The sequence below is a fragment of the Lissotriton vulgaris genome, chromosome 2_1 (assembly GCF_964263255.1).
Source record: "Lissotriton vulgaris chromosome 2_1, aLisVul1.2, whole genome shotgun sequence".
NCBI lineage: Eukaryota > Metazoa > Chordata > Amphibia > Caudata > Salamandridae > Lissotriton > Lissotriton vulgaris.
In genome coordinates, this window is record NC_141687.1 from 1,977,935,179 (window position 1) to 1,977,960,814 (window position 25,636).

Below are 25,636 nucleotides of genomic sequence, written 5' to 3' on the forward strand. Positions count from 1 at the left end.
TTCTAACTCTTATACATTTGCCTCCCTGACAAATGGATTATTATGTCTAGAAGAACTTGTCTTTATTATCTGAAATCCTGTGTTAACATGAACAAGAACCAGGAGCGTTTTGATTAAAATACAAGAATATTTATGCCCCGGAGCCAGTATCTCAAGTATGCGCAGCTGAGACATGCATGGCATTTGATTAGTCTAGGAGACCTAGATGTCCCTGGGTATGCCCTGCTGGAGGGTATGTTGTTACTTGAGGAACTAGAACGCAAGGCACTCTCTCTCACCTATAGGATGCCGAAAAATAATTTGCTGGACACATTGACTAAGCTGAGGGCCAGATGGGAGGTGGACATGGGTGAATTGGAGGATATTGATTGGGAGGCGGCCCTGATGCACCTGAGGGAAGTGGCTATAAAGTCATGACTGTGCTTGATTCAACTCAACATCCTACATCAGTTCTACTATGACAGGGGTCACCTGCATCACAGAGGAAGGGCAGACTACCCGCCCTGCCTGCCTGCCTGCGCTGTGAGGATGGTAGAGGTACATTCATGCATACTCTATGGGATTGCCTAGCCATTGAGCCATACTGGGAATGGGTGTTGTCGGAACTCAGCCGAGTGTTGGAAAAAAGTAATTCCTCATGATTCCAAATACATTATATTGGGTGTCCAAGGTGATGTTGATGTTCTTAGCCTGCAGCTTATTTTCTGCAACTTGGGGCTGGTGGTGGCTAAACGAGATGTGGCGCACCATTGGTTTGCCCCGGGGGTTCCTACCAATACCGAATGGAAGACGGGGATCGATAACTATATGGCTGTCGAGAAAGTAATGTACAGAAGTTTAGGGTGCCTTCGTAAGTTCTTCAAGGTTTGGGGTGGTTAGCTTAGACACTACGGCCTCTGTCCATTGGGGGAAACACCAGATCTATGACTCTGATCTTGACTTTTTATGTGTACTCTGATATTGTCTCGATTGCTGTTGTATTTTATTTGTATTAACTTTTACTCTTGTTGCTACATGCTTGCCTTCTGTGAATGGTTGCACATCATATCTTTCCTCCTCTGTTGTGTTCTTTTACTTTGGATGTAAGCTTATGCTCTGAACTGTTGCTTTATTTTTCTATAACACTTAAATAAAGATATTCTTTTTTTAAAAAGATCTTTTTGCGTTGAGCTGCTTTTGCAGAATATCTTGGATTAAAAAACAAAACTTGCATGAGCCTTTCTTCTTCATGATTTGTGTACATTATAGTGATTCCAATGTTTTGTCTGTATTCTAATTTCTTTTGCGGTGGCATGGCATGATGATTTTCTCTCCCGCTCCCAGTGTGGCACTATGTGGGCGTCTGTGGTGGATTCTCCTTTGTCCTCGTTCAATTGGTGTTGATTACAGCCTTTGCTCACAGCTGGAATAAGAACTGGTGAGTTTCCAATAGAGGTTGTCTATAACAAATTTCCCTGGTACTTGTTTTCAGTGCATGTATTTTTGACATCCATTTTTGTTGACAGTGAAGTTATTTAATGATTGGAAACCCATGTATTGTGTCTGTAACTCTTCTGAATCAAAGAATCCTATGCTGTGTACGACACCAATCCTCGTCACACCTGGTAGATTTCATTTAGCCCCAGGCCATGCAGGTATAACAACCTGACATTTGTACCATGGAAATGCACAGGTGTCCAGTGAACCTCTCCCAAACTTAACCTGGCAAGGATCCACGTTAGGAATTAGCGTTACTTGCCAGAAACTACAGGTATTTTTGTGGGTACTCCTCACCCTTTCCTCAAAGAGAGCACACACAGAAGGCAGCTGGATTGCAATTAGTAGAGGCTTTTAATATAGCCAAACTAATCTACAATATATGCAAACCTATGGTAGTGAATATCACAGTATGTGTGGTGATAAGGAATAAACAGAAAGTAAATAATATGATGAAGGATAGCATGTTAAGACCTCTTCCAATTGGGTCCTTACTAAGTTTGAACACTGTGCGGTAAACCAAGACGGCTGCCGAGTAGGAGCTCTACTGCCGAGCTCCTGGGTTGGGGAATACTAAATTGGTATTTAACCCCTGTTTACCCAGCCATCTGACCCATCCGACCACCACATTGATACCAGCGACAATTACAGAAAGAACATTGTAAGAATACCAAAGAAAATATTTAGCAAACGACCTACCCCAAGACTCTGCGGGGACTCAACCAGACCGGACTTCCTCGCACCCTAGCTCTCGAGGCACACCAGCAGTTCCACCCACGATAGGGGCCCCTCGATCCTCACCAAAGACCTGCATTGTAGGTCCCTGCTGCTCGGCTCCTGAACTGGCCCGACCGTTCCTCGAACGTGAGGACTTCCCCGGGGATTCGCTGAGGCAGATGCCCGAAGCTAGGCCCACTGTGACCTCTCGATCGTCGACTGGAACCAGCGGCTTACAAAAATCTCGCCAAGCCTGACCGAGGCCCCCTGAGGCCGACGCCGGAAGAGGGCCCGCTGAAATGCGCTGAAAGCCCCATAATCGGCGCCAGGAAACCAGTAGGTCCGTGCAGTGGCTCCCCGCTGCTCACCTGAGGCTGATGCCTGCATTGCGACTTTTGAAATCCCCAGACCGGCACCCGGGTTCTGGTGAATCCGTGCAGTGGCTCCTTGCTGCTCGCCTTAAGCCCGTAGGCGCGGCCCCGAGATCCCTTGAACCGGATGTCAAAATTGGGCTCACTGAAACCCTCGCCTGCAAATTGCCTTGAGGTTGTTTGAGCCCGTTTGAGACCTGCCGGGACCCCTCAAATCCTCGCCTCTCCGGAAGCCGATGCCAAGACCGCACCTTGAACAAGAGGACTACCCCAGGGATTCTTCTTTGTGGCTGATGCCTGAAGCTGGGCCCACAGTTACCTCATTATCGTCGATTGCCAAAATCTCGCCAAGTCTGCCCGAGGCACCCTGAGGCCGACGTCTGAAGAGGGCCCGCTGAAAACCCCAAGTCCGTGATCCCTTGAACTTGTACTGGAGGGCATAAATATACCCACTGGGACCCTCACCGGTCAACTGGCCCAATGTCCCCTGAGGTCACCTAAGGCCTGCTGGGCCCCCTCAATCCACCCCTTGCCTGAGACCGATGCCTATATTGGTGCACTGAAGCCCCCCGATCCTCGCTCAGGACCTGGTTGGTACGAGCAGCAGCTCCCCGCTGCCTGCTTGAAACCCGCTGAACGGGGACCCCCACCCGCGGCCTTCACTAAGGTCGCTTTAGGCTGATGCGGAAATTTGGACCTGCTGGGACCCATCAAGCCTCGCCAGTGGCCGATGCCGGAATTGGGCCACTGAGGCCCCCCTAATCCTCGTTTAGGACCTGGTAGGTCTAAGCAGTGGCCCCCGCTACACTTCGGTAAACTCTTCTGAGACAGCCCAGAGATCCCATGAGCCTGATGCCTCACTTGGGCCCGCTGAGACCTTTGACTCTGGACGAAAAACTGCCCGAGGCTGCGTGAGGCTGATATAACAATGAGACAGGTTCTGCTGGAACCTCTCTATCCGAGTGAAACCGAGTCCCTCCTAAGTTCCCGGACGGCGTCCCTGTTTGTCGCAAGGGTGGTAGCAGGAGCTGATCCCGAACTCCTCCTCCACTGCAGAGCAAAAAGGCTCCTCGCCGGCTGCACAGATGACCTCCCCCAACCTCCGATCGATCTCATGATCACTGCCACCATGTTAAGCCGCAATCGAAGGTCCAACGCTGCCCTTACTTTGGCTATGACATGCCCCAGGGCATGCCCCGTACTCCTTTTGCCTCATCTCTCGCCATAACAGGAGGACATACTCTGTTTCTTGGGCCTGATCTCTAAGAACACGACCCTACACTATCTCCAACAAATCTGGAACATTCTAAGCTAATCCTCTGCAGCCACGCCTGACCATCCTTAGCCTGAATTCCTAATTCATCCCTTAAAACACTATTGAGATTGCCTTGATACTGTAATACCATTTTATACTTTTGCTGCCAATTAAGATCTCTCCCACGTATATACTCAGTGCTATTAAGCTGTTGCCCTAACCCTGTCTTCCTGTCTCTCTTTATACTTCTCAACCATTAATCTCCCCCTCCTATCTAACCCCACCCACATGCACTTTACCGACCTGCTCTGAACTCTCCCCCTTGAGATCCTCCCCTTTCGCTCTCATTTTCCTCTTCTTCCCCTATGTGCTCTTCTTTTCCTTATATCTCCTCATTGTTTCTTTAATTAAATCCACATGTATATTAAACTGAATGTATTGATTCTGTAACCTATAAGCTATTGTCTCTTTCCTTTCACTCACTGTCATTCAACCCACCTTCACTATCTAATCTGATCCATAGACATATGCACTGTAACCCACCTGTAACGGTCTTTTGACTATGTAGGGGCCATAAATTGTCTGTCCTGATCCTATGTTTATTATTACTGTTGTTGTTTTTCACTACCTGCATTTCCACACCCCTCCCTATTCATTCAATACTCCTCTCTGCTTAACAATGTATTCCCTATTCTTCACCCACTGAGAAACACTACTGCCTACTCGAACTCTGAATCTAACCTCACTTTAACCCTCCTGCATACCTCCCCTTCACCCTTACCCCAAAGACTGTCCTGGGTATCAACCTGCGCCTTTCTAAGCTCTATAATGACAAGCTTCCAAATCCTAATATCCCCCCGCCCACCCCTACCTTGCCCAAAATTCTCATATCCCCCTCCGACCCTGCCAATGCGCATCATTCTTACCCTCCCCTCCCAGATTTGCTGCTGTGACTTCCAAAACTAACCCCTCCCTCTGTCCACACCCTCTCCCCGCGCTCTTACCCAAACCTCCTTCTTTAAAACTTCTCCCCCCCTCTCCTCGCCTGCACCCCTTTTCTCCCCCAGCCTAACCTCACCATCATTTCCACCTCAACACCGTCCGCACACCACGCCCTCCTCCTGCCCTAACCGACGAACACCCCGCCCTCACCAAACATGGACCATTCCATACCCTCCCAACCTTTCAAAAAATGCCAAAAAGAATCTTAAACATAAATTTATAACCCGATATCCTGAAACCCTAATTGAAGACAACTACCACAGCCCCACGTTCCCCATTAAAACAAACTATATTTTCTACACCAAGCGCCCCTCCAAATGGAAGAGCACCTTTATACGCCACCTCCCAGTATCTAGCGCAATTAAAATCCCCCACGGTTACAAACTTGCCACTTCTCCAACCTCTCTTTTCCCTGGTGAAATAGCCATTTCCATCTACAAAACTGGAAACATCCTGATCCAAGCGTCAGAGCAGCACCTCACAATTTTTGTTCTCTTCAGCACTCTTTCTGACTGGCTGTCACTGCCTACTCGTCCCCCAATACCTTCACAATCCCAAAAACCCTCCTGGCTCCCCACAGCTGCCCCAACTCCTGACCCTCTCCCCGTACAACGACTTCTACTCTGTCACCCTCTCTTGAACTCTCCCCTGTCACAATCCTCTCTCCCCTCCCCACACCAGCTCCCTCCCCTGCCCCCTCCCAGCTCTCCTCCGCCTCCCAGAGACAAACTCCACACCCCCAGAACTCTCCTACCCGTAATGACACATCCCTCTTCTTAACTCCTATTCTACCTCCTTCTCTGGATCCCGCCCCGTCTACTCCCCTAATACCTTCCTCCAAATTCCCATGTCCCCTAATGACCGCCCACCACCTACACCCTATAACCTCCCTACCACCCCTCCTCCCCCTCTGAACCGTGCCATAATGACCATAAACCCTCATACCCTTGCCCCCTCTTCCACAAATTAGACCTCCACCCATTATGTCCCTCATACCCTTGGCCCCTCCTCCACAAATTTTACCTCCACCCAGTACGTCGTTCCCACATCCCCTCTCGACCTTCACACTCTCCCCTCACCTCTCCCCCTTTCCCCCTGACTCCCCACCAGTGCATCTTACATCATGCACATCCCTCCCTCCCAACACCGGCCCCCCCTCCCCAAACCCTGGCCTTCCCCACTCCTCCTTCAAACACTGAACTACCTACACCAACCCCTCCTGGCGAACCGCCCTCTCCAAACTATAAACCTTCTCACCCTAGCCACTCCGTCCCTAACTCCTCCTCCATTCCAGCCACATCCACTTCCCTCCTCACCAACCTCAACCAGACACTTCGTAACTTGGACTACAACCACTCTACCCTGGTTACTGAACTTACCCTATTCATAAAAAGTTTCAATCGGTTCAAATCCTACAAATCCACAACCCGCCCCTCCTAGCCCTCTGCCCCACGTTCCAGCTCTCAAAAACACTCATACCCCAAGCATTGGTTAACAACGCCCCTCCTCACCCGCTCTCACAGGGCCCTTCGAACCTCGAATACCTATTCCGCCCGACCTCTCTGTCCTCTGCAATGCCTACCTTAACAAACCTCCACTTAAAGATCTGTCCCCCTCTCACTCTAATATTCCTGTTATCTTGGAGACTAGCAGAATTCCTGACTATCCTAGCTCCCCCAGACCCCACCTCAACTCACCACCATTCAACTACTCCCCTCCCTTAACCCCAACCCTAAACCCCTTACCTGCATGCTTGTGAACTGCAGGTCGGGCGTCCGGCATGCGACCGAAATCTCAGAAATCATCCTTAACGAAGTTACCAACATCGCCTTCTTCACTGAAAACTGGCTCAAAAACCACTCTACACCCATCCTTGACCTTCTTGCCCCCCGGCTACTGTATTCTCAGAAAAGACAGACCTGAAAAAATAGGGGGTGGTCTAGCAATCATCTTTAAAGAAGAACTACAACTCTCCCCTATCAATAACACTGACTACGCAAAGGTTTGAATACTTAGGAGCCGAACTTGAAATGAAAAACTCCCCCCCAATACGACTTCATAACATCTACCACCCTCCTGGTGAACCCCTTACCTTTGCCGAAGAGCTATCTGACCTTCTAACTAAATCGCTACTTTCCAACTCCAAAAATCTCTCCCTAGGAGATCTCAACCTGCACTGGAATGAACACGATGATCCTACAATCAACCTTCTCAATAACCTTATTGAGATTAGCAACCTCAAGCAACTTTGCCACTACCATACCCGCGCCAAAGGAGCAATTCTAGACGCCATCATCTCCAACCCTGATCTGGCATCCTTAACCAACATCATCCCTATCGACTGGTCTGACCACCATCTAATTCTGTTCACGATCTACACCCCCTGCCCCACCCGCCCCTATAAAAAACAACAAAACTACAATTTTGACCAGAAATCTGAAGCAAATTCCCCCCAGCTCACTGGAACTTAAACTCCAATCCCAACTCAGTCTCACCCTCCCTCTTCAAATGCAAATCACCTCATTGAGCACTTTAACAAAACTTTCTCTGAGGTTCTTAGACCAGCTTGCCCCTCTGAAAAGTAAAACGCTAAAAAATGCCCCCTCTAAATCATGGTTTACCCTTCCCAATCCCATCTTGCTCTCCTTAAAATTGAAAGATCTTCTTATGGAAAAAGCATTTTTCTTCCGTCTACAACTCTCACATGCCAAAAACAGACCTAGAGAACTGTTCAACATTATTAGAAATCAAACCTCCCCTGCACCCCTCAACCCGGTGGCCTCCAATAACAAATGTGAAAAAATTGCCAAAATTGACCGTGCTTTCCTTGATCCTCAACCCTCGCTCACACCTCAACATCCCCTGGATACTACACCTTATCCTCCCCTCCCCTTGAAAACACCCCTGACTCCCTCACTCCTCCTCCCATCACATACCCCCCCTGAAGCCCCCCTTACTAACACTCTGCTCAAAAATAACGCCTCTTGGCACAATTTTCACTCCCACACTATAGACCCTCTCCCTTCCGCACTCGTCCAAGATCTCAAACACGTCATTGTTCCCTACTGGACCAACATCATTAACGCCTCCCTCTCAACAGGGAATGTTCCTATCTCCCTTCAACTCGGACAAATCACTCCCATCCCCAGAAATCCCAAAGCTAACTCCAATGACCCTAACAATCTCCGCCCTATCTCCAACCTCCCCCTCCTCTCCAAAGCCCTCGAAAAGTGCGCCCTACTTCAACTGGACGAACACATTGACACATTCAACCTTCTAGACACCCTACAATCTGGCTTCCGCAAAGGCTGCAGCACTGAAACTGCACTGCTCAATACAGTCAATGATATTCACCTGCCCTGGACAAGGATGAGACCTACCTACTCATCCTTCTTGACCTCACCACTGCATTTGACAAGGTTTACCACCCTACCTTACTCAATACACTCAAAGATCGCTTTGGCATTAATGGCACTGTCCTCAACTGGTTCACCTCCTACTTCCAACATAGAACCCAACAAATTAAAATCCAAAACTGCCTCTCTAGCCCAACATCTGTCTCCCTAGGTGTCCCTCAAGAATCCACCCCTCTCCTGCCCTTTTCAACCTCTTTATGGAACCCCTTACCCTTATACTTAAACAAGCCAAAATCAACTATCACCTGTACGCTGACGACACCCAACTGTACTATAAAATAAAATTCCATTCCGATATCCTGCACCTTAACACAGCACTAACCCAGATACAAACTTGGTTCCATAAAAACCATCTTAAACTCAGCCCTAACAAAACTGAGATCATCCTCTTCTCTCCCAAAACAACCCTCTCCCCATTCAAACATGGATTGCTGACCCTAATGCCCTAAGCTGCCCTCTCTCCCACGCCGAATCTGTCAAATCACTCAGCATCACCATCAAACAATAATCTCACACTAAATTCCCATGTGAAGAATTCAACAAAAAGTGCAATTTTCACACTCTGGCATCTCAAAAAAAATCAAACCTCTTATTCCAGCTGAAGACTTAAAATTAATTATCCAATCTCTTGTCCTATCCAAAATCGACTACGGAAATGCCCTTCTCTCTGTTACTCACAAAATTCACCTTGCCCCTATCAAATCCATCCTCAACCTCGCAGCCAGACTTACAACAAACTGTAAACGTTTTGACCGCATCTCAACTGCCCTCAAGGCCCTCAAATGGCTCCCCATCAAAGGCAGATCCTCCTATACAATTGCCTGTATCATACACAAAGCTCTCTATGAGAAGTCTCCAACCTACCTATCAACTAAACTCAAAAAAGCTGGCTGCACCCGAACGCTGGGAAGCACCAACTGTTTCTCATACCCCCTCTACTAAAAAAAAAGCCTCACAATCCCACTCCTTCTCTGGCAAGGCCCCAACCATCTGGAACGCCCTCCCCAAAGACCTTCGATGCAACCCCTCCTATGCCAGCTTCAAAAGAAACCCTAAAATACACTTCGTCACTAAATATTGGGGAAATTAATTCCCTGATCCCCTCCTTAGGCAACCATGCCTACCCCTCACACTCACTCACCCCCTCCTGACACCCTCCTCACCACCCTCACCTTCATTATACTCCCCCACTCCCTACAATGTCCTCTGAGCCTTCCTTGGCGTACTGTAAAATTGTTATCTATAACGACATTCCTGTTCTTTCTACTGGTTTTTTATCTTATATGCACTCTTCTCATTATGTACTGTAAATGGTTCCTTGTATTTTGTTTGACCAACTGTATAATTTGTTTCATTCCTTGCTATTGTTGCTTTCTTGTTTATTACCTCTGCTGATGTTAAGCGCTCTGATACCCTTGGGTGGAGCTAGCGCTATATAAAACCTTCAAAACAAATAAATACATAAATAAATATTAGAATAAATACCATGCAATGTTGAGAGGAGCAGTACATTATCTGTTTGGTACAGTCAAGCTGCCCTGTGCCCAGAGGGCAGACTTTGTCAGTGAGAGCCCAGCTCTTAGGCAGTGTCCTTGGTAGTGGAGAAACAGGCTCTCTGAATTACAAGATTAATTTCTCTGCCTGAAAGAGCTGACAATGCTGTTTATTTTATTGTTTCTCAAGGCTAGCTTGTAAAATTGTACCGATGATTACAGGGGCAAATGTGAAGAATGTATTGGAAATTTACACAGTTCTACTGTCATGTGCCCTTGTTAGGCACTGTGGGAATTTGTGTCATTCTTGCATGTATACAAATCCGTTTTCCTAAAGTTGCCTTCTCTTTGCCTCATTATCGTTTGACACACGTTTTGCATTTGTGATACTTAGACTGACCTTGCTGACGTACAACACTTCATGAGCATACTATCATACTGCTTTGGCATTAGTGCAAGGCCTCTCTAATGCATAATGTAAATGTGTTTAATATTGCATCCATATGGCGACACAGCTATCTGTAGAACACAAACAGTGGCTGCTCGATCACAATCTCGGCCCAAGGCAAGGCTGCCATTTTCTATATATAGCCTTTAATATTTTACCATAATTATAGGAGAGACATCTGCTGGTCTAGAGGCGTCCCTGTACACTGAAGCTTTCGCCTAGTAGCTGACTGACATCTCCGTGAGGTGTGTCCAGTTTGTGACCAAGACGTGGTCACACACTCTTACCCATCAGGTAAAGGGGTTAGATCATTGAGACTGGGGTTTTCTTGGCAGACCGTACATCAACACCCTAAACACGTAGGCAGGGGCCAACAGAACTTGGACCCTGCCCATCCCCTAAAGATACTGTTTGGAATCTGGGCTTCACCCTCGATGACAAGCTATCCATGGTCCCCCATACAAACAAATTAGTACACACCTGCATAGGTCTTATGAGGACCTTAAGGAAAATATTCAAATGGCTACCCCTGTGCTATCGCAAACCACTGATTCAAGGCTTAATTACTAGCCGCCTTGATTATGGTAATGCACTCCTCGCTGATGCAAACGAGGGCACACTAAGTAAACTGCAGACACTCCAAAATGCAGCAGCCAGACTGACCTTCGACCTACCCCCACGCACTTCCTCTGTCCCTTGCCTGAAGAAACTGCACTGGCTTCCAGTCAGAAAGCGCATAAGGTTTAAGATCTGTTACCTAGTGCACAAATCACTAAATGGTCTAGCCCCGAAATACTTAAAAAACAAACTTCAGGAACACTGCCCAGAAAGAACATTACGATCCTCAAACAAATATCTCTTAAAGATACCTAGAGTTCGTACTGTTAGAAATGGAGACAGGAGTTTCTCAAAGGTTGGCCCCTTGGCATGGAACTCCCTGCCTACAGCTCTAAGATCCAATCAGAATCACAAAATCTTCCGGAGAGAACTTAAAACACTTTTATTCAAGGCAGCAGCATAATAACCTCTCCCTTTCGCATCTCCCATACCCTCTGCCAGCGCTATGAGACCTAATGGTGAAATGTGCGCTCTACAAAAACAAATACATACATGCCTACATACATCGTAGGGGTATGCTTGATTGTTATAATCTTTTATATGTATGCAGATATAATCTGTCTAAACAAGATAGTGGAACTCATGTTTTATTCTCAGTGTTGACAGTCATTATATCTTTCATCTGCTTCTGTTTATTATCATCGCAGCCCATATATTCTATACAAGAATGACTAGGGTTCAATAAATATTGCAAACACCCCTCTGTGTGTTCGTTGTATGTTTCTTTGAGCAAAAGAAAGCACAAGAGACAGAGCGAAAGTTTGAAGTCTGTTGCCACGGTTCCTGAGGTAACAGATTTGCCACGTTCAATGGCTGCCATAACTGCTCACTCCCTGCTTAGGTCTGAGCGGGGGGGGGCTAACAGGGGGATCTGCAAGGTAGCTGGTCCAAGGGACAACATATCCTAATGGGTTGCATGGTATCAGTCTGGCACCATCCTAAATTTATGTTGTCCACAAATGTGCATTTCCTACTGATTGGTGGAAACTACACAACACTACCTATGAATATCCAAATAAAAAACTCTAGGCCTAAGCTAGAACAATATATGTTATATGGCTTTGAGCATAAGGTACACTATCATAATGCAAAACACATTACCAACATATTGTTAAATGTTAAAGACCTTTTTGTTCTCCTGAGCCGTTGGAAAATGACTCGGTTACCTAATGAGCTGGGATGCCTCCGGGTAGCCATGCGCTATATAAGTGCGTAGTCATTCATTCATTCATTAAATAGTTACCATTATATGTAGCAATAGCAGTCAGCATTAGCAAACAAACAATCCGGGGATCTTAGGTCATAAATGAATGACAGGCCAGTGCATGGTGTACACTAACAGAAATAAGAAGCCTTGGCCGGGGCAGGCAAAGCTGGACCCAATGGGGGCCCGTACCAAACGCGCTATGAGGCGGGAAGGCCCCTGCCCCTCCCACCCCCCTTCTCCTTGGCGCAAGGGTGCGACCGCAATTGGTCGCCCAAGTTTAACTCAGCCTCTCCCAATCAGGAGAGCAGGCCGCAAGCCGAAGGCATAGAGGAAGAAGGAATCCCCTCCCACGGCGAGAGTAGCAAGCAAAGAAGGACGTCCTGTCGCAACGTGACCAAGACATTAGCGAGCTAAATCCCTGCTTTGGGAGCTGCCTTCTTCCCCTGCCTTGGCCTCGGGACTCGGCCAGCTGCTGACCCGGCATTTGGTTTTTACCTCAGGCGTCCCAAATTGACCTGACCCGACCTTGGGTCCTCGGCGTCCCACTCCGGGGTATATTTTCCTGCGCCTTGGGACGCGGCCTGCGCTGCAAGTAAAGAAAGGAGGTTACGTGCGGCAGGGTCCCCGGTACAAGTTATCCCGACCGGGTGCTGCTTCCTACATCGGCAGGCGCCCTTGGATTGTCTGTCAGTTTTTGCCGTCCTCGTTGATCCCGGCCTGCCTGCTTCGTATCCCGCTTTTGCCGCTTTGCCAAGAGGGGCTGGAGCGGCCTCAAGGGGTACCTGCAGTGCGGGACAGCAGGAGCTTTTTGGAGCTGGTAAGAACCGCCGCTAGCGCCTCAGCATTAGGCCAAGCCTCTAACATGCGGCCTTAACGGGGCAGAAGTAGAGCACTAGCAGGCCTCTTAAAGGGGCAGGAGCCCTCAAGACACCACCGGAGGCTGGATCTGAGCTTTGGGGATATATGAAAACAGGAAACAGGGCAGAAAAGGCCTTTTGCACTGTGATTTGGGGAGTATTGAGAGAACTTCTTCCACAGCATTGGGTGATGAGCGGTAAGGTTTAAATATGCTATTTTTGGCAGTTGGAACACCAAGCACAGCCCTCAAAGACATGCTGATTGCAGGAGGAGTGAATTGCCTTGAATTGGGAATATTTAAAGGAGGCTTGGCTACTGCAAACGTTGTTTGACAAGGACTAAATACGCAACTTGGGGCACCAAGCACAATCATCACAGTTGGTGGGGCAAGCTGGTGAGCTCAAGCACTCAGGACCCTTTGTGCCACGGCCATGAGCCCACCATCTCATCAACAGGGCACAGCAGGCGAAATCGCAGTGGGATGGCCAGCAAGCACGGGGCAGCCGGAGGGCAGCACAACTTCCCGCTCGCTTCAGGGACACAGAAGGCAAAGCAGACACGCCCAGAAGGGGCAGAAGAGGCAGAGGGTGAACAACTTCCCAGAGCTGGAAGAGGATCTACAAGCAATGCTAGTCTGGGCTAGGGCATTAGTGGCTCTGAAAGGGAAATCATGGGTGGACCGACAGATAAAGGAGGGAGCCCATGGAAAAGGGAAGAAACAGCGACAGGCATCCCGCTGGCACCACCCAACAAGAAATCCGGGACGAAGGGGCATTCAGCCTGAAGGGTGGCCCCCGCAGAGTATCCTGAGACAAGGGCCAAGGTCCCGGCGGCAAGGAAGGCAGTGCAGGGCGGGTGCTTGGGTGCACGAGCCAGGAGCAGGAGGGCGGCATCACCCGAGCTGGTGCCCAGCTCTGATGCCAAGGAAAGCAGCGAGGACGAGGGGTCTGTAGCCAGCACGACGGCCTCTCAGGACTCGCCCAGCGGTTAGATCAGCACGGACAAGGGTAAGCACCACAAAAGAAGCAGAGGGGGGCGCATGGGCAGGTTCAGTGCGATAGCCGAACAGGAAGAGTCCCAGGGCAAATTGTTAACTTGGGCATGCAACAAGATGTGAGTAATTTGGCAATGCAGGAGCGCTGGAACAATCAGCCTCCTTGGCAGCTAGGGCAATGGAGGGACCAGCAAGGTTTCCAAGGGGAAGCTTGGAGACCACCAGCTTGGACGCCATGGTGGCAGTGACTGGAGGCAGGATCCCCTTTTGGGTTAGGTCCACCATGGGCCGCAGGTGGCAGTGGCTGGGGGCAGGATCCCCTTTTGGGTTAGGTCCACCATGGGGCGCAGGAAGCCAGGGGGGGAGGCAAGGAGCCAGGGCAAGAGCCAGATATAAGGGGCGGCGGGAAAAGGGCAGCTGATAAAGGGAAACAGAACCCCCAAATGGCACAACACGGTGTGGTGGCCTCACCAGAGGAGCGCGCACAAAGGGGCCAACAATGTGGGGTACGGGGGGGCAACAGCCGAGGGCGCAGACCCAAAAGGGAAGCCAGCCAGCGCATACCTGCGCCCTTTCCCGAGCAATCCTCCCACAACCACAAAACTCCTAGGTTTGGCCAATCTCATCCCACTAGCCGTGAAAGAGAGGGTATGGAGGAAGGAGTTTATAGAAATGTTCACCCTGCTAGAGGTACACCAGGCAGGCTTAGACCTGACAGTACAGGACAAGAAAGACGATGATAGGAGGGAGAGGCGAAAACCCATAGTAGAGAGAACAATTGAGAATTGGTTTAAAGCATTCAGGACCCTGTCTTGTGTTTTTGTGGAGAAATTCCCCCAGAGCGCGGCGGCACTCATTCTGTATGAACAGAAAGTGCACGAGGTACCGTTGAAGTATCAGGGGGAAGCATGGCTGAAACACAACGAGGGTTTCAGGAGAAAATGCAAACTTGACCAGTGATTGAGTGGGACAGGCAGGACGTGGAGGGGTTCTCAAAGCACACAGTGACTGCCAGGGAAGGCATCAGCTCCATGGACATTGGGTGTTGGAATGGCCGTAGGCACACCTGTTGATCGTTTTTTTAACTGCGTAAACAAACTGTAACTGAATGTTAAACTTTCAATGGCGTGCTGCTTAGTGACGTAGGGCTGCCTGTCCCTAAGTTTATGAAAATAATCAAAAGGAAATGGTACGTGATAAAAATATCACAACCTAACCAAGCGCACAGCGGACTGTTAAATTATTTCCACCTATTCAAATTCTTTCAATAACTCTCTCTTTACACATTAATGACTAGTATCACTTGGTTTTCACATTTATTTGTGATCATTTATTCAATTGCTCATGAAATTTCAATGATTATGTACTGCGAATGTTAAACCTTACATTATTCAATTGCATTAGATCCAAAAAGATACATTTGTTGTATTAACAATCATACAACCAAACATTCATATTTCGACGATCGTTGAAAATGTCGGCCCAATGCATTTCGGGACCTCGTCCCTTCCTCAGGGGCCTCTGTAAAAGATCACAAGCAAAAATCCATTTTAACTAAATAGGTATTTTTTGTTTTAGTTAATTCATAAATGCCACTTTTCAGTTTTGAGTCCACCGTCCTACTTTTATCGCCAGACATTTACTAAAGCTATGCATTTTTAATCCCTAAGCACATGCTTTGACTTTTATACTTCATGCTCTGTCTTAAAAAGACCACAGTGAGTGTCAATTGCTTTTGCGTCATTGTAACCTTCTCAATATCTACCTCCAGATACATATGCCTGATGACAAAATTGCTATGTTGCATCATGTTACGCTGTAACAACATTGAAGAACTTTTCCATGTTTTGTGCCAATGTGTTTACCATCAATCACTTCAAAAACAATGTAAAGATACATCATTACAAGCACAATTGCTGCCGTGCATTTTTAGACAAAACACTGTGACGTAACATTTCACTGTTTCAACACATCAAAGTAGTAAAAATAAAACAATAAACACTCACAGTTTAAACAGAGTTTTTTTTTAGAGAGCCTTGCTGTGTACGAGCAAGCTTGTTCAACAATATCTGTTTAAAACAATATAAAGAATATTCGTTCAGGATTTCTGGCTCGTTTATCTCAATTACTCACTACGCTGTTTTACGAATTTACCAGTGTGTTTACCTTAGCCGGGTACAAAATGACAACGTGTCTGAAGCGTTCTCACAGGAAGTAGTCCGTAATGAATGCACGTTTATCCGAATGTTTTTTCTGAAAGAGACAGGGAGTGTAAACGACTGCTTAACGTATATATTCAAATTTACGCGGCAGTGCATGGGTATTCTATGATGGTACTTGTGGTTACCTGCTTGGCTTGAAAGACGTAGCCGTCTGTCTATAAAAACACAAAACGAAACCTGTATAAGCAACCGAACTGTGCAGGCAGTCATATTTCAAACGCGTGTTTAAAGGATTTCCCGAGTTAGATAGATGAAAGGAGCTTACCCGAAGGTGTACTCAAACACGCTTATACTTTGCACAAGTTCTCTCGCCGGTAGTCTGCCGCTTTACTGGCTAATACGAACCGTTATCGCGAGTACTCTTAATAGGGTCGTGATGCTTGAAGCTTGCCGGTCACATAGACGTAGAAAGTGGCTACGGGTACTGTCGGCCATGTTAGGGTGATGAAAGTGAAATAGTATGCTTACAACGCACTATAGAGCGTGTAGTTGGAGAAACCAAACTGAAATAGTATGCCTCTTAGAAAGGGGCGCTGATGCTTACATTAATCACCGTCGTTCATGATAACAATACTAAATTAAATAAAACCGAATTGAAACTGCTCAGCGCATGTGTTAAAAAATCAGGGGAAAAGGAAACTGTGAGTGTTTTTACAGAGTTATACATCATTTAAACAATGCTTTGTTTTGAATTAACAGTAAACATTTAGCTCTGGGTGTTACACATGGTTAGCCTTCAAATCTTGCAACTTATTATAAAAAACATCCTAGATCTAATTTGTCGTTTAACCCTAAGGGTTCCATGGTTTGGAATTTTTTAATTAGCATTATCTCCCTTTGGGATAAGGTTTTGCGACAGTCTGACCCTTCTCTTTTTTCAATCTTTTCCACTACCATGAAGCGCACTTGATCGAAATTGTGGTTGTGTGCTATCCAGTGAGATGCCAAATTAGATTTTGTGTTCTGATTGCGTATCATACTTTTGTGTTCGCCAATTCTTACTTTTAGTTTCCTTTCAGGACGTAGTTGGTACATTTACGCATTCCTTTGTTATTGGTACTGCTGAGTTATATGGATGTTTTCAATTGTTCTTGCAAATTCCGACTTCTCGTGTATGCAAAAATGGGTTTTAACTGGAATATGTTGTTGAAGTCCTCGTCATTTTGAAGTAATTCCCATCTCTTTGTGATTATGTTCCTGATGTCAATGGCCTTAGTGGAGAATTTAGATACAAATACACTCCGAGTAATCGTGGTCAGTTTATCTTTGCTTTTCAACAATGTTTCACGGTTGATTGTTTTCGTTCTCATTTCTGCTTTCTCTATACATTTCAAAGGAGATTGAAAAGGAAATTTATGGAACGAGGGTATCCTTTGAAATGTATAGAGAAAGCAGAAAGAGATGGGAATTACTTCAAAATGACAAGGACTTCAACAACATATTCCAGTTAAAACCCATTTTTGCATACACGAGAAGTCGGAATTTGCAAGGAATGCGTAAATGTAACAACTGCGTCCATTGTAACAACGTCATGCAACAGGATTTTGTAACTCACCCAAGGACTGGAGAAAAAATGTGTCTAAAATTCACAGCTGACTGCAACTCTAACTACGTAATTTATTGCATAAAATGCCCGTGCGGGTTAATGTACATAGGTAGGACTGAAAGGAAACTAAAAGTAAGAATTGGCGAACACAAAAGTATGATACGGAATCAGAACACAAAATCTAATTTGGCATCTCACTGGATAGCACACAACCACAATATTGCTCAATTGCGCTTCATGGTAGTGGAAAAGATTGAAAAAAGAGAAGGGTCAGACAGTCGCAAAACCTTATCCCAAAGGGAGGTAATGCTAATTAAAAAATTCCAAACCATGGAACCCTTAGGGTTAAACGACAAATTAGATGAAGGATGTTTTTTATAATAAGTTGCAAGATGTGAAGGCTAACCATGTGTAACACCCAGAGCTAAATGTTTACTGTTAATTCAAAACAAAGCATTGTTTAAATGATGTATAACTCTGTAAAAACACTCACAGTTTCCTTTTCCCCTGATTTTTTAACACATGCGCTGAGCAGTTTCAATTTGGTTTTATTTAATTTAGTATTGTTGTCATGAACGACGGTGATTAATGTAAGCATCAGCGCCCCTTTCTAAGAGGCATACTATTTGGTTCTCCAACTACACGCACTATAGTGCGTTGTAAGCATACTATTTCACTTTCATCACCCTAACATGGCCGACGGTACCCGTAGCCGCTTCAAGCATCACGACCCTATTAAGAGTACTCGCGATAACGGTTCGTATTAGCCAGTAAAGTGGCAGACTACCGGCGAGAGAACTTGTGCAAACTATAAGCGTGTTTGAGTACACCTTCGGGTAAGCTCCTTTCATCTATCTAACTCGGGAAATCCTTTAAACACGCGTTTGAAATATGACTGCCTGCACAGTTCGGTTGTTTATACAGGTTTCGTTTTGTGTTTTTATAGACAGACGGCTACGTCTTTCAAGCCAAGCAGGTAACCACAAGTACCATCAAAGAATACCCATGCACTGCCGCGTAAATTTGAATATATACGTTAAGCTGTCGTTTACACTCCCTGTCTCTTTCAGAAAAAACATTCGGATAAACATGCATTCATTACGGACTGCTTCCTGTGAGAACGCTTCAGACACGTTGTCATTTTGTACGCGGCTAAGGTAAACACACTGGTAAATTCGTAAAACAGCGTAGTGATTAATTGAGATAAACGAGCCAGAAATCCTGAACGGATATTCTTTATATTGTTTTAAACAGATATTGTTGAACAAGCTTGCTCGTACACAGCAAGGCTCTCTAAAATAAATTCCAGTTTAAACTGTGAATGTTTATTGTTTTGTTGTTACTACTTTTATGTGTTGAAACAGTGAAATGTTACGTTACAGTGTTTTGTGTAACAATGCACGGCAGCAATTGTGCTTGTAATGATGTATCTTTACATTGTTTTTGAAGTGATTGATGGTAAACACATTGGCACAAAACATGGAAAAGTTCTTCAATGTTGTTACAGCGTAACATGATGCAACATAGCAATTTTGTCATCAGGCATATGTATCTGGAGGTAGATATTGAGAAGGTTACAAAGACGCAACAGCAATTCACACTCACTGTGGTCTTTTTAGGACAGAGCATGAAGTATAAAAGTCAAAGCATGTGCTTAGGGATTAAAAATGCATAGCTTTAGTAAATGGCTGGCGATAAAAGTAGGACGGTGGACTCAAAACTGAAAAGTGGCATTTATGAATTAACTAAAACAAAAAATACCTATTTAGTTCAAATGGATTTTTGCTTGTGATCTTTTACAGAGGCCCCTGAGGAAGGGACGAGGTCCCGAAATGCATCGGGCCGACATTTTCAACGATCGTCGAAATATGAATGTTTGGTTGTCTGATTGTTAATACAACAAATGTATCTTTTTGGATCTAATGCAATTGAATAATGTAAGGTTTAACATTCGCAGTACATAATCTTTGAAATTCCATGAGCAATTGAATAAATGATCACAAATAAAGGTGGAAACCAAGTGATACTAGTCATTAATGTGTAAAGAGAGAGTTATTGAAAGAATTTGAATAGGTGGAAATAATTTAACAGTCCGCTGTGCGCTTGGTTAGGTTGTGATATTTTTATCACGTACTATTTCCTTTTGATCAGCTCCATGGACAAGAGGGGTGAAAGGTAGGGGACAACTGCTACCAACCCCAATCAAAACCAGCAGGCTGATTTATCTATTAGGCCAGTATCCTAAGGTAGTAGAAAGAAAAAAGTTGGCAGAGGGTTTCACACAAGGTTTCATCATACCATACAAAGGACCCCAAAGAGCACGAGAGAGCCAGAACCTGAAGTCTGTAAGGGAAAACATAAGCATGGCAAGAGACATGGTAGCCAAGGAAATCCAGCTGGGGTGACTGGCTGGCCTGTTCAACTCCCCCTGTTGGAGAACTTGATGGTATCCCCTCTGGGGGTGGTACCCAAGAAGGAGCAGGGGAAATTAAGGCTGATAGACCATTTGTCCCACCCTTAAGGGCAGTCCGTCAATGACTGGCTGGAACAGAACACCTGTGCAGTAGCCTATGCATCAGTAGATGATGCGGTAGACCTGATATGACAGGAAGAAAGGGGAGCCTTACTAGCCAAAACAGACAGAGTCGGCTTTTCGACTCCTGACGGTCCACCCAGACAACCAGGCGTTGGGTATCTCCAGAAAGGGTACTAGGAACCAGCGGTGCCAAAGGCACCCTTACCCGACCAGGAACAAGCAGGAAACCGGCCAGCGTCAATCCAGGTGACAAAGCGAATAATCGTCAGCGTCCAAACCTGCCGCCTCACTATTTCCAGTCTTTCGCATCACGTGGGATGCGGCGTCTGACGTCAGACGTCCAACTGAGGCTGCCGGGAATTGTAGTCTTCCCGAGCCTCAGCGCGTGCCTGCGCGATGTGGAGCTTCTGTGTTCCCTAACAAGGGGTAGCAAAGGAGCAAAATTTAGAACTCCGCTACAGGCTGGATAGATGAGGTGCCCTAATGGGGTCCTTGGGATGCCACACGGCAGGTACCCCGAAGAGCCGGGAGGGGCCAAGATGGCGCTGAAGGCGAGCGGGACAGAAGTTGTGGCTCGGGCTAGTACGGATAGACAACACCAAGTAGGTAGCAAGTTGAAGACTAAGCCCTTGGCAATAGCGGCCGTGGTTTTGGGGCCCCCACCTGAAGGTGATCTGTCTGAGAGCAGAGAACAACAAAGAAATGACTGGAGGAACCACTAGGGCAAATCATTAAGTGAAGAACAAATGTTATGTATAACCATGAGAAACGAATGTATAAATGTTTAAGTCTGTTATAAACTGCGACCTTTTTGGCACCAAGCAAGTTGTCCATTATGTGTCAAGAGGTCAAATGGGTGCAGTTGCAAAACGGCGAAGGGAGGGGGAGGCAACTCGCCGCCTGGGAGGGGTATGTGAAAACACAGGGTACGCATACAGCTTAGGGTCCTTAATTGTCCTTAGACTGATGTTAATGTTAATGTTAATTGGGAATTTATTGAGCGCTCGTACGCCCGGAGGCTTCATGGCGCTATAGAAAATGAACCAAGCAGGCAGATAATAGAAAAAGCAGTGCTATCAGTAGTGAGCTTGAGTGAAAAGCCAGGTTTTGAGAGAATGTCTGAAACTGAGGATGTTATCGTTGAGTTTAATGTTGAGGGGGAGAGAGTTCCAAAAACCTGCAGCGAGGTGGTCGAAACAGCTGCCTCCAAGGCGTTTCCTTTTAAATGGGGGTACGATCAGGAGTGATTTATAGGTCGAACGAAGATGACGGGAAGGGCAGTATTTTTTGAATAGATCTCTGATGAATAGAGGGCCAGAGTTATTCAAAGACCTGAACAGTATGCACCCGGCCTTGAAGGCCACACGCTGCTCAACTGGCAACCAGTGGAGCTGTTTAAGGCCAGGTCTGATAGATTGCCTCCTAGGTATATTCAGAAGAAGCCTGGCGGCTTGGTTCTGGACAAGCTGGAGACGTTTTAGCTCTCCAATTTGCAGGCCGAGATAGAGACTGTTGGAGAAGTCAAGCCTGGACAGAACCAAGGAGATGACAATCTGTGTGAGAGCTGCAGGGGAAAAAAAACGAGCGATTTTTTTTATTTTCTGCAGTTGGAAGATGCTGGAGGATACCACCGCTCCAACCTGTCTTTTTAGCGAGAGATCCTCGCTGATAAGGATACCTAGGCTCTTGACCACCGTTGATTTAGATGGGGGGACTCCCATACTGATGGGCCAGAAGCTGGAGTTCCAACTAAGCGAGCTCTGTCCGGGCAAGATCAACTCGGTCTTGCCCGGATTGAGCTTCAGATGGCTGCAGCTCTCCAACTCAGTATGTGGGACATAGTTCTTTGGAATTCAACCACTGAGTCCTGGGTGTTAAGAGGAAAGATGAGCTGCAAGTCATCCGCATAGTTGAAGATGGTTACATTAGCATTACGGAGCGAGTGCAGAAGAGGGCGTAGGTACACATTAAAGAGCAGGGGGGACAATGAGGAGCCTTGTGGTACCCCACAGGTGGTAGGTAGGATGGGGGCAGAGAAAGAGCCCAATCTGACCGATTGAGTGCGGCCCGTGAGAAAAGAGCGGATCCAGCTCAATGCAGGACCCCTGAGACCTGCCTGTTCGACACGGTCGACCAAGATGGTGTGGTCGACCGTGTCGAATGCAGCAGAGAGGTCCAAAAGCACAAGTGCCTGATGGGTTCCTGCGTCTGCGTTCCGCCTTAGAGTGTTTAGCACCGAGAGGATGACCGCCTCGGTGGAATGGCAGGGACGAAACCCTGCTTGATTAGGTGCCAAGTACTCGGTTTTTTCCAAAAAGCTGGAGATGCTTTCACAGACATGTGACTCCAACAGTTTCGCACAGTATGGCAGCAGCGATATAGGTCGGTAGTTGATAGGATCTAATGGGTTTGCTCCTGCCTTTTTTAGGAGGGGGACAAGAAGAGCTTTTTTCAGACCACATGGAACTTTACCCTGTGAGAGAGATCCGTTCATTAAAGAAAGTAGACACTCAGGAAGATAGGTGCCCACTTCTTTCAAGATGTAAGGGGGACAAATGTCATCGGGGGAACCTGTTTTGACTTTGGTGAGAAGTTTAGATAGTTTAGTCTGATCTATGAGGGGAAAGGAATCTAAGGTGATAGGGTTGTGCAGTGTGTCATCAGACACAAGAGGACACTGAGTGATGGGGATACTTTGCTTGATAGAGCAGATTTTATCATGGAAAAAAGAGTTCAGTGTGTTACAGAGTTCTTGGGTGGGGACTATCGGAAGAGAAGTTCTATCGTTAGAGCAAAGATTCTCCACAATATTGAATAGCTCTTTTGACTTATTTTGAGCTTTAGAGATTTTGTCTGAAAAGTAGTCAGTTTTGCATTTAAGAATAAGATTTTGGTAGTCCCTACGAGCTCTGCGAAAATTGACCCTGTCGTCTTCTAAATAGGCTACACGCCACTTACGCTCCATTTGACGAGCCTTAAGTTTAAGGCTTTTCAGGTGAGGTGTGTACCATCTGTGAGCGTCATTGGGGCGAGAGCGGGAGAAGTCGATATAGGGTGCATGAGCATCAGCTGCAAGAAGCAGCCACTCAGTAAAAGCTACTTCTGATTCATCGATGTCCTGATCAAGTGATGGAGAGGTAGAGGTTAATGAATCAAGGAATGCTGAAATAACTACATTTTTCCACATTCTTGCCTTCCCACCTTGATGCACTGTCAATCACGTTTGGCATTATTTTAGCATACGCTTTACCCACATTTTAAGTAGTGTCTCACATCTTTGCTTTGCAGTCTCATAACTAGTGTCTTTAAATCAAATCAGAAAAGGAAAATTAAACGGTTGGTTTGGCTTGTAATTATAGTCCTTTATTTTAAAAATGTTTATGTTCCCTCTAAGTAATCTGCAAAGCGATGTTAAAGTAAATGAGATATTTGCTTCAGTGTTTTATTATGTATCCTTCATTTATTAGTTAAACAAGTGGTACTCTTTGGCCTAAGTGCCGCTTGCGTGGGTGTCGCAATTAGAAGTAATTCAGAGGTTTCTGAACTCTCGTAGTTTTCTACAGGTAAATATTGTCAGGTCGAACCTGTCAAAATTTACCAGGAGAAAAAGTCCTAGAAAATACTGAGACGCCGTGCCGCCTCAAAGGTAATGCGACTGGTGCTGCCACAAATGGTGCCAGTCTTGGGGTGGCATTTTCATAACAGCCTGAGGCGAAGTATAAGCAGGCCGTAGTGAACTTTGTGTGCTCAGAATTATTTATGGCATAAAAATAACGGCAAGATACCCTTGACTGCTAATGCGATGAACTGAGAGATCTGTGATTTGTCTAGTCACAGTTTCGACTCTACTACATAAAGTAGCATAGAGGGTTAATGATTCTTCTGCAAAGAGCAATGTATAACACGCAGGCCACAGGTTTGTGTTTTATGTTGCTTGCTCTGTTGGTAACTGCTTTTGTTACAGAGATCCATTTGTTACTTGCTGTTGAAAAGCGACAAACCTCATGTAGTAAGTACAGTGAGCTGTGAATTGCATCAAAGAGCTGCAGGCAAACTCTAATGGATAGGTTTAGAACCTTATTGTTTTGTTCCATCAGTCTTTCGCTATTCTAAGGTTGCTAAAAGGGGTTTCTTTCGGTACTAATACATTCTTATTAGTAAAGACATCCGCAGATACTTTATTACATTTTCCTTACATTGTGGGCTTCTTTGTTTCAAAAAAGTGATGCAAACCTAACACAAAGTTGTTTTGAGATTCACTTTTCATCTCAAATCCCGCTTTGCATTAAAAAGTATCACAAACTTACTGCAAAGTAAATCTATGAACTACTTTGCGCTATTTTGTGTCAAGAGGGTGTACCATGGGTGATACATGGTTCTTTCCATACGACCAGCCATGGACTTTAACGCTACTGTATAGCTGCTAACATTGGTAGAAAGGAATTTGGTTCAGAAAAATTACAGATCCTTGAGGCAAGTATAACGTCGGAGAATAGTTGTATTTACTCCAAATTTTTCCAGCTTTGTGGGAAAACTTTAAAATATGTCAAAGCATTATATTTTGTACTGCAAGGCAGTCTAAAGTGCACCAGCGCCAAGAGAAAGAGAAACAGCACTATATCTTAATAGTGATAGCGCTGGCGTCCTCTCAACCTTCCCACAATGCAGGGACTGAGGGACTGTGGTTGCTGTGCTGCACTGCATTAACCCTTAAGGCCTGATTTATAGGCTGGCGATGGAGTCTCCTTTCCTCCCAAAATAATAGTCCGCCCGCCTCATAAGGTTAAATGAGTCAATAGTTATTTTTGTCATGATTTATTTGGGTGTAGTCGCAGCACATTGAGAATGGTGTGCAGCGACACTTGAAATACGGGATACAGGTAACAAGTGAATGCCAGCGCTCTGCTCTCATCCTCTTTAAGGCCTATCGTTTTGATTTCAAGGTGCTCTTCACAGCGCATCACCCAGATCACCATAAAAAAAGTGTTTTCTGATTGACAAAGTCATAAATGATGTCCTATCAGCCAGGCTCCGCTCTGATTGGCAGCACGTTCTCATTATATTTGCAGTCTGGAGAGTGAGAATTGGTCCGCCATGGCCCTCTAGTACCGTGTGGTCCAGCTCTGGAATAATGTGCCTGACCTTACTAGAAAATTGAACAAACATTTAGGGGCAGAATTACAAGCCCCTTGCTCCACTTTTGTGTCACTTTTCCCATGTTAAAAGTGACGAAAAAGTGGCGAAAGGGACTTGCAAATCTGCCCCTTAGTTTTCAAACAGCAGTAAAGACTTGTCTCTTTCCAGCTTCAGATAATTTTTGCTAAAAGTGTGACTCCTAACTGTCAATCCAATTGTTTCCCAGTTCCATCTTCTCCAGTTTTCTCTATGTGAACATTGTTCTTACTAGTACTTTTAAAACATGCATGCACGCACGCACACACAGTTTAAATATATAAAATTGCTTCAAATGAAAGAGA

At 45.9% G+C, this 25,636-nt stretch overlaps 1 protein-coding gene across 1 annotated transcript in view; it reads left to right on the top strand.

The window, feature by feature from the left end:
• Positions 1-25,636, top strand: part of SERINC4 (serine incorporator 4) — a 293,672-nt gene that overhangs the window by 43,709 nt on the left and 224,327 nt on the right. Inside the window, exon 4 of the mRNA XM_086958994.1 lies at positions 1,324-1,417. Coding sequence (XP_086815120.1) covers positions 1,324-1,417 — 94 coding nt within the window. The remainder of the gene's footprint in view (positions 1-1,323; positions 1,418-25,636) is intronic.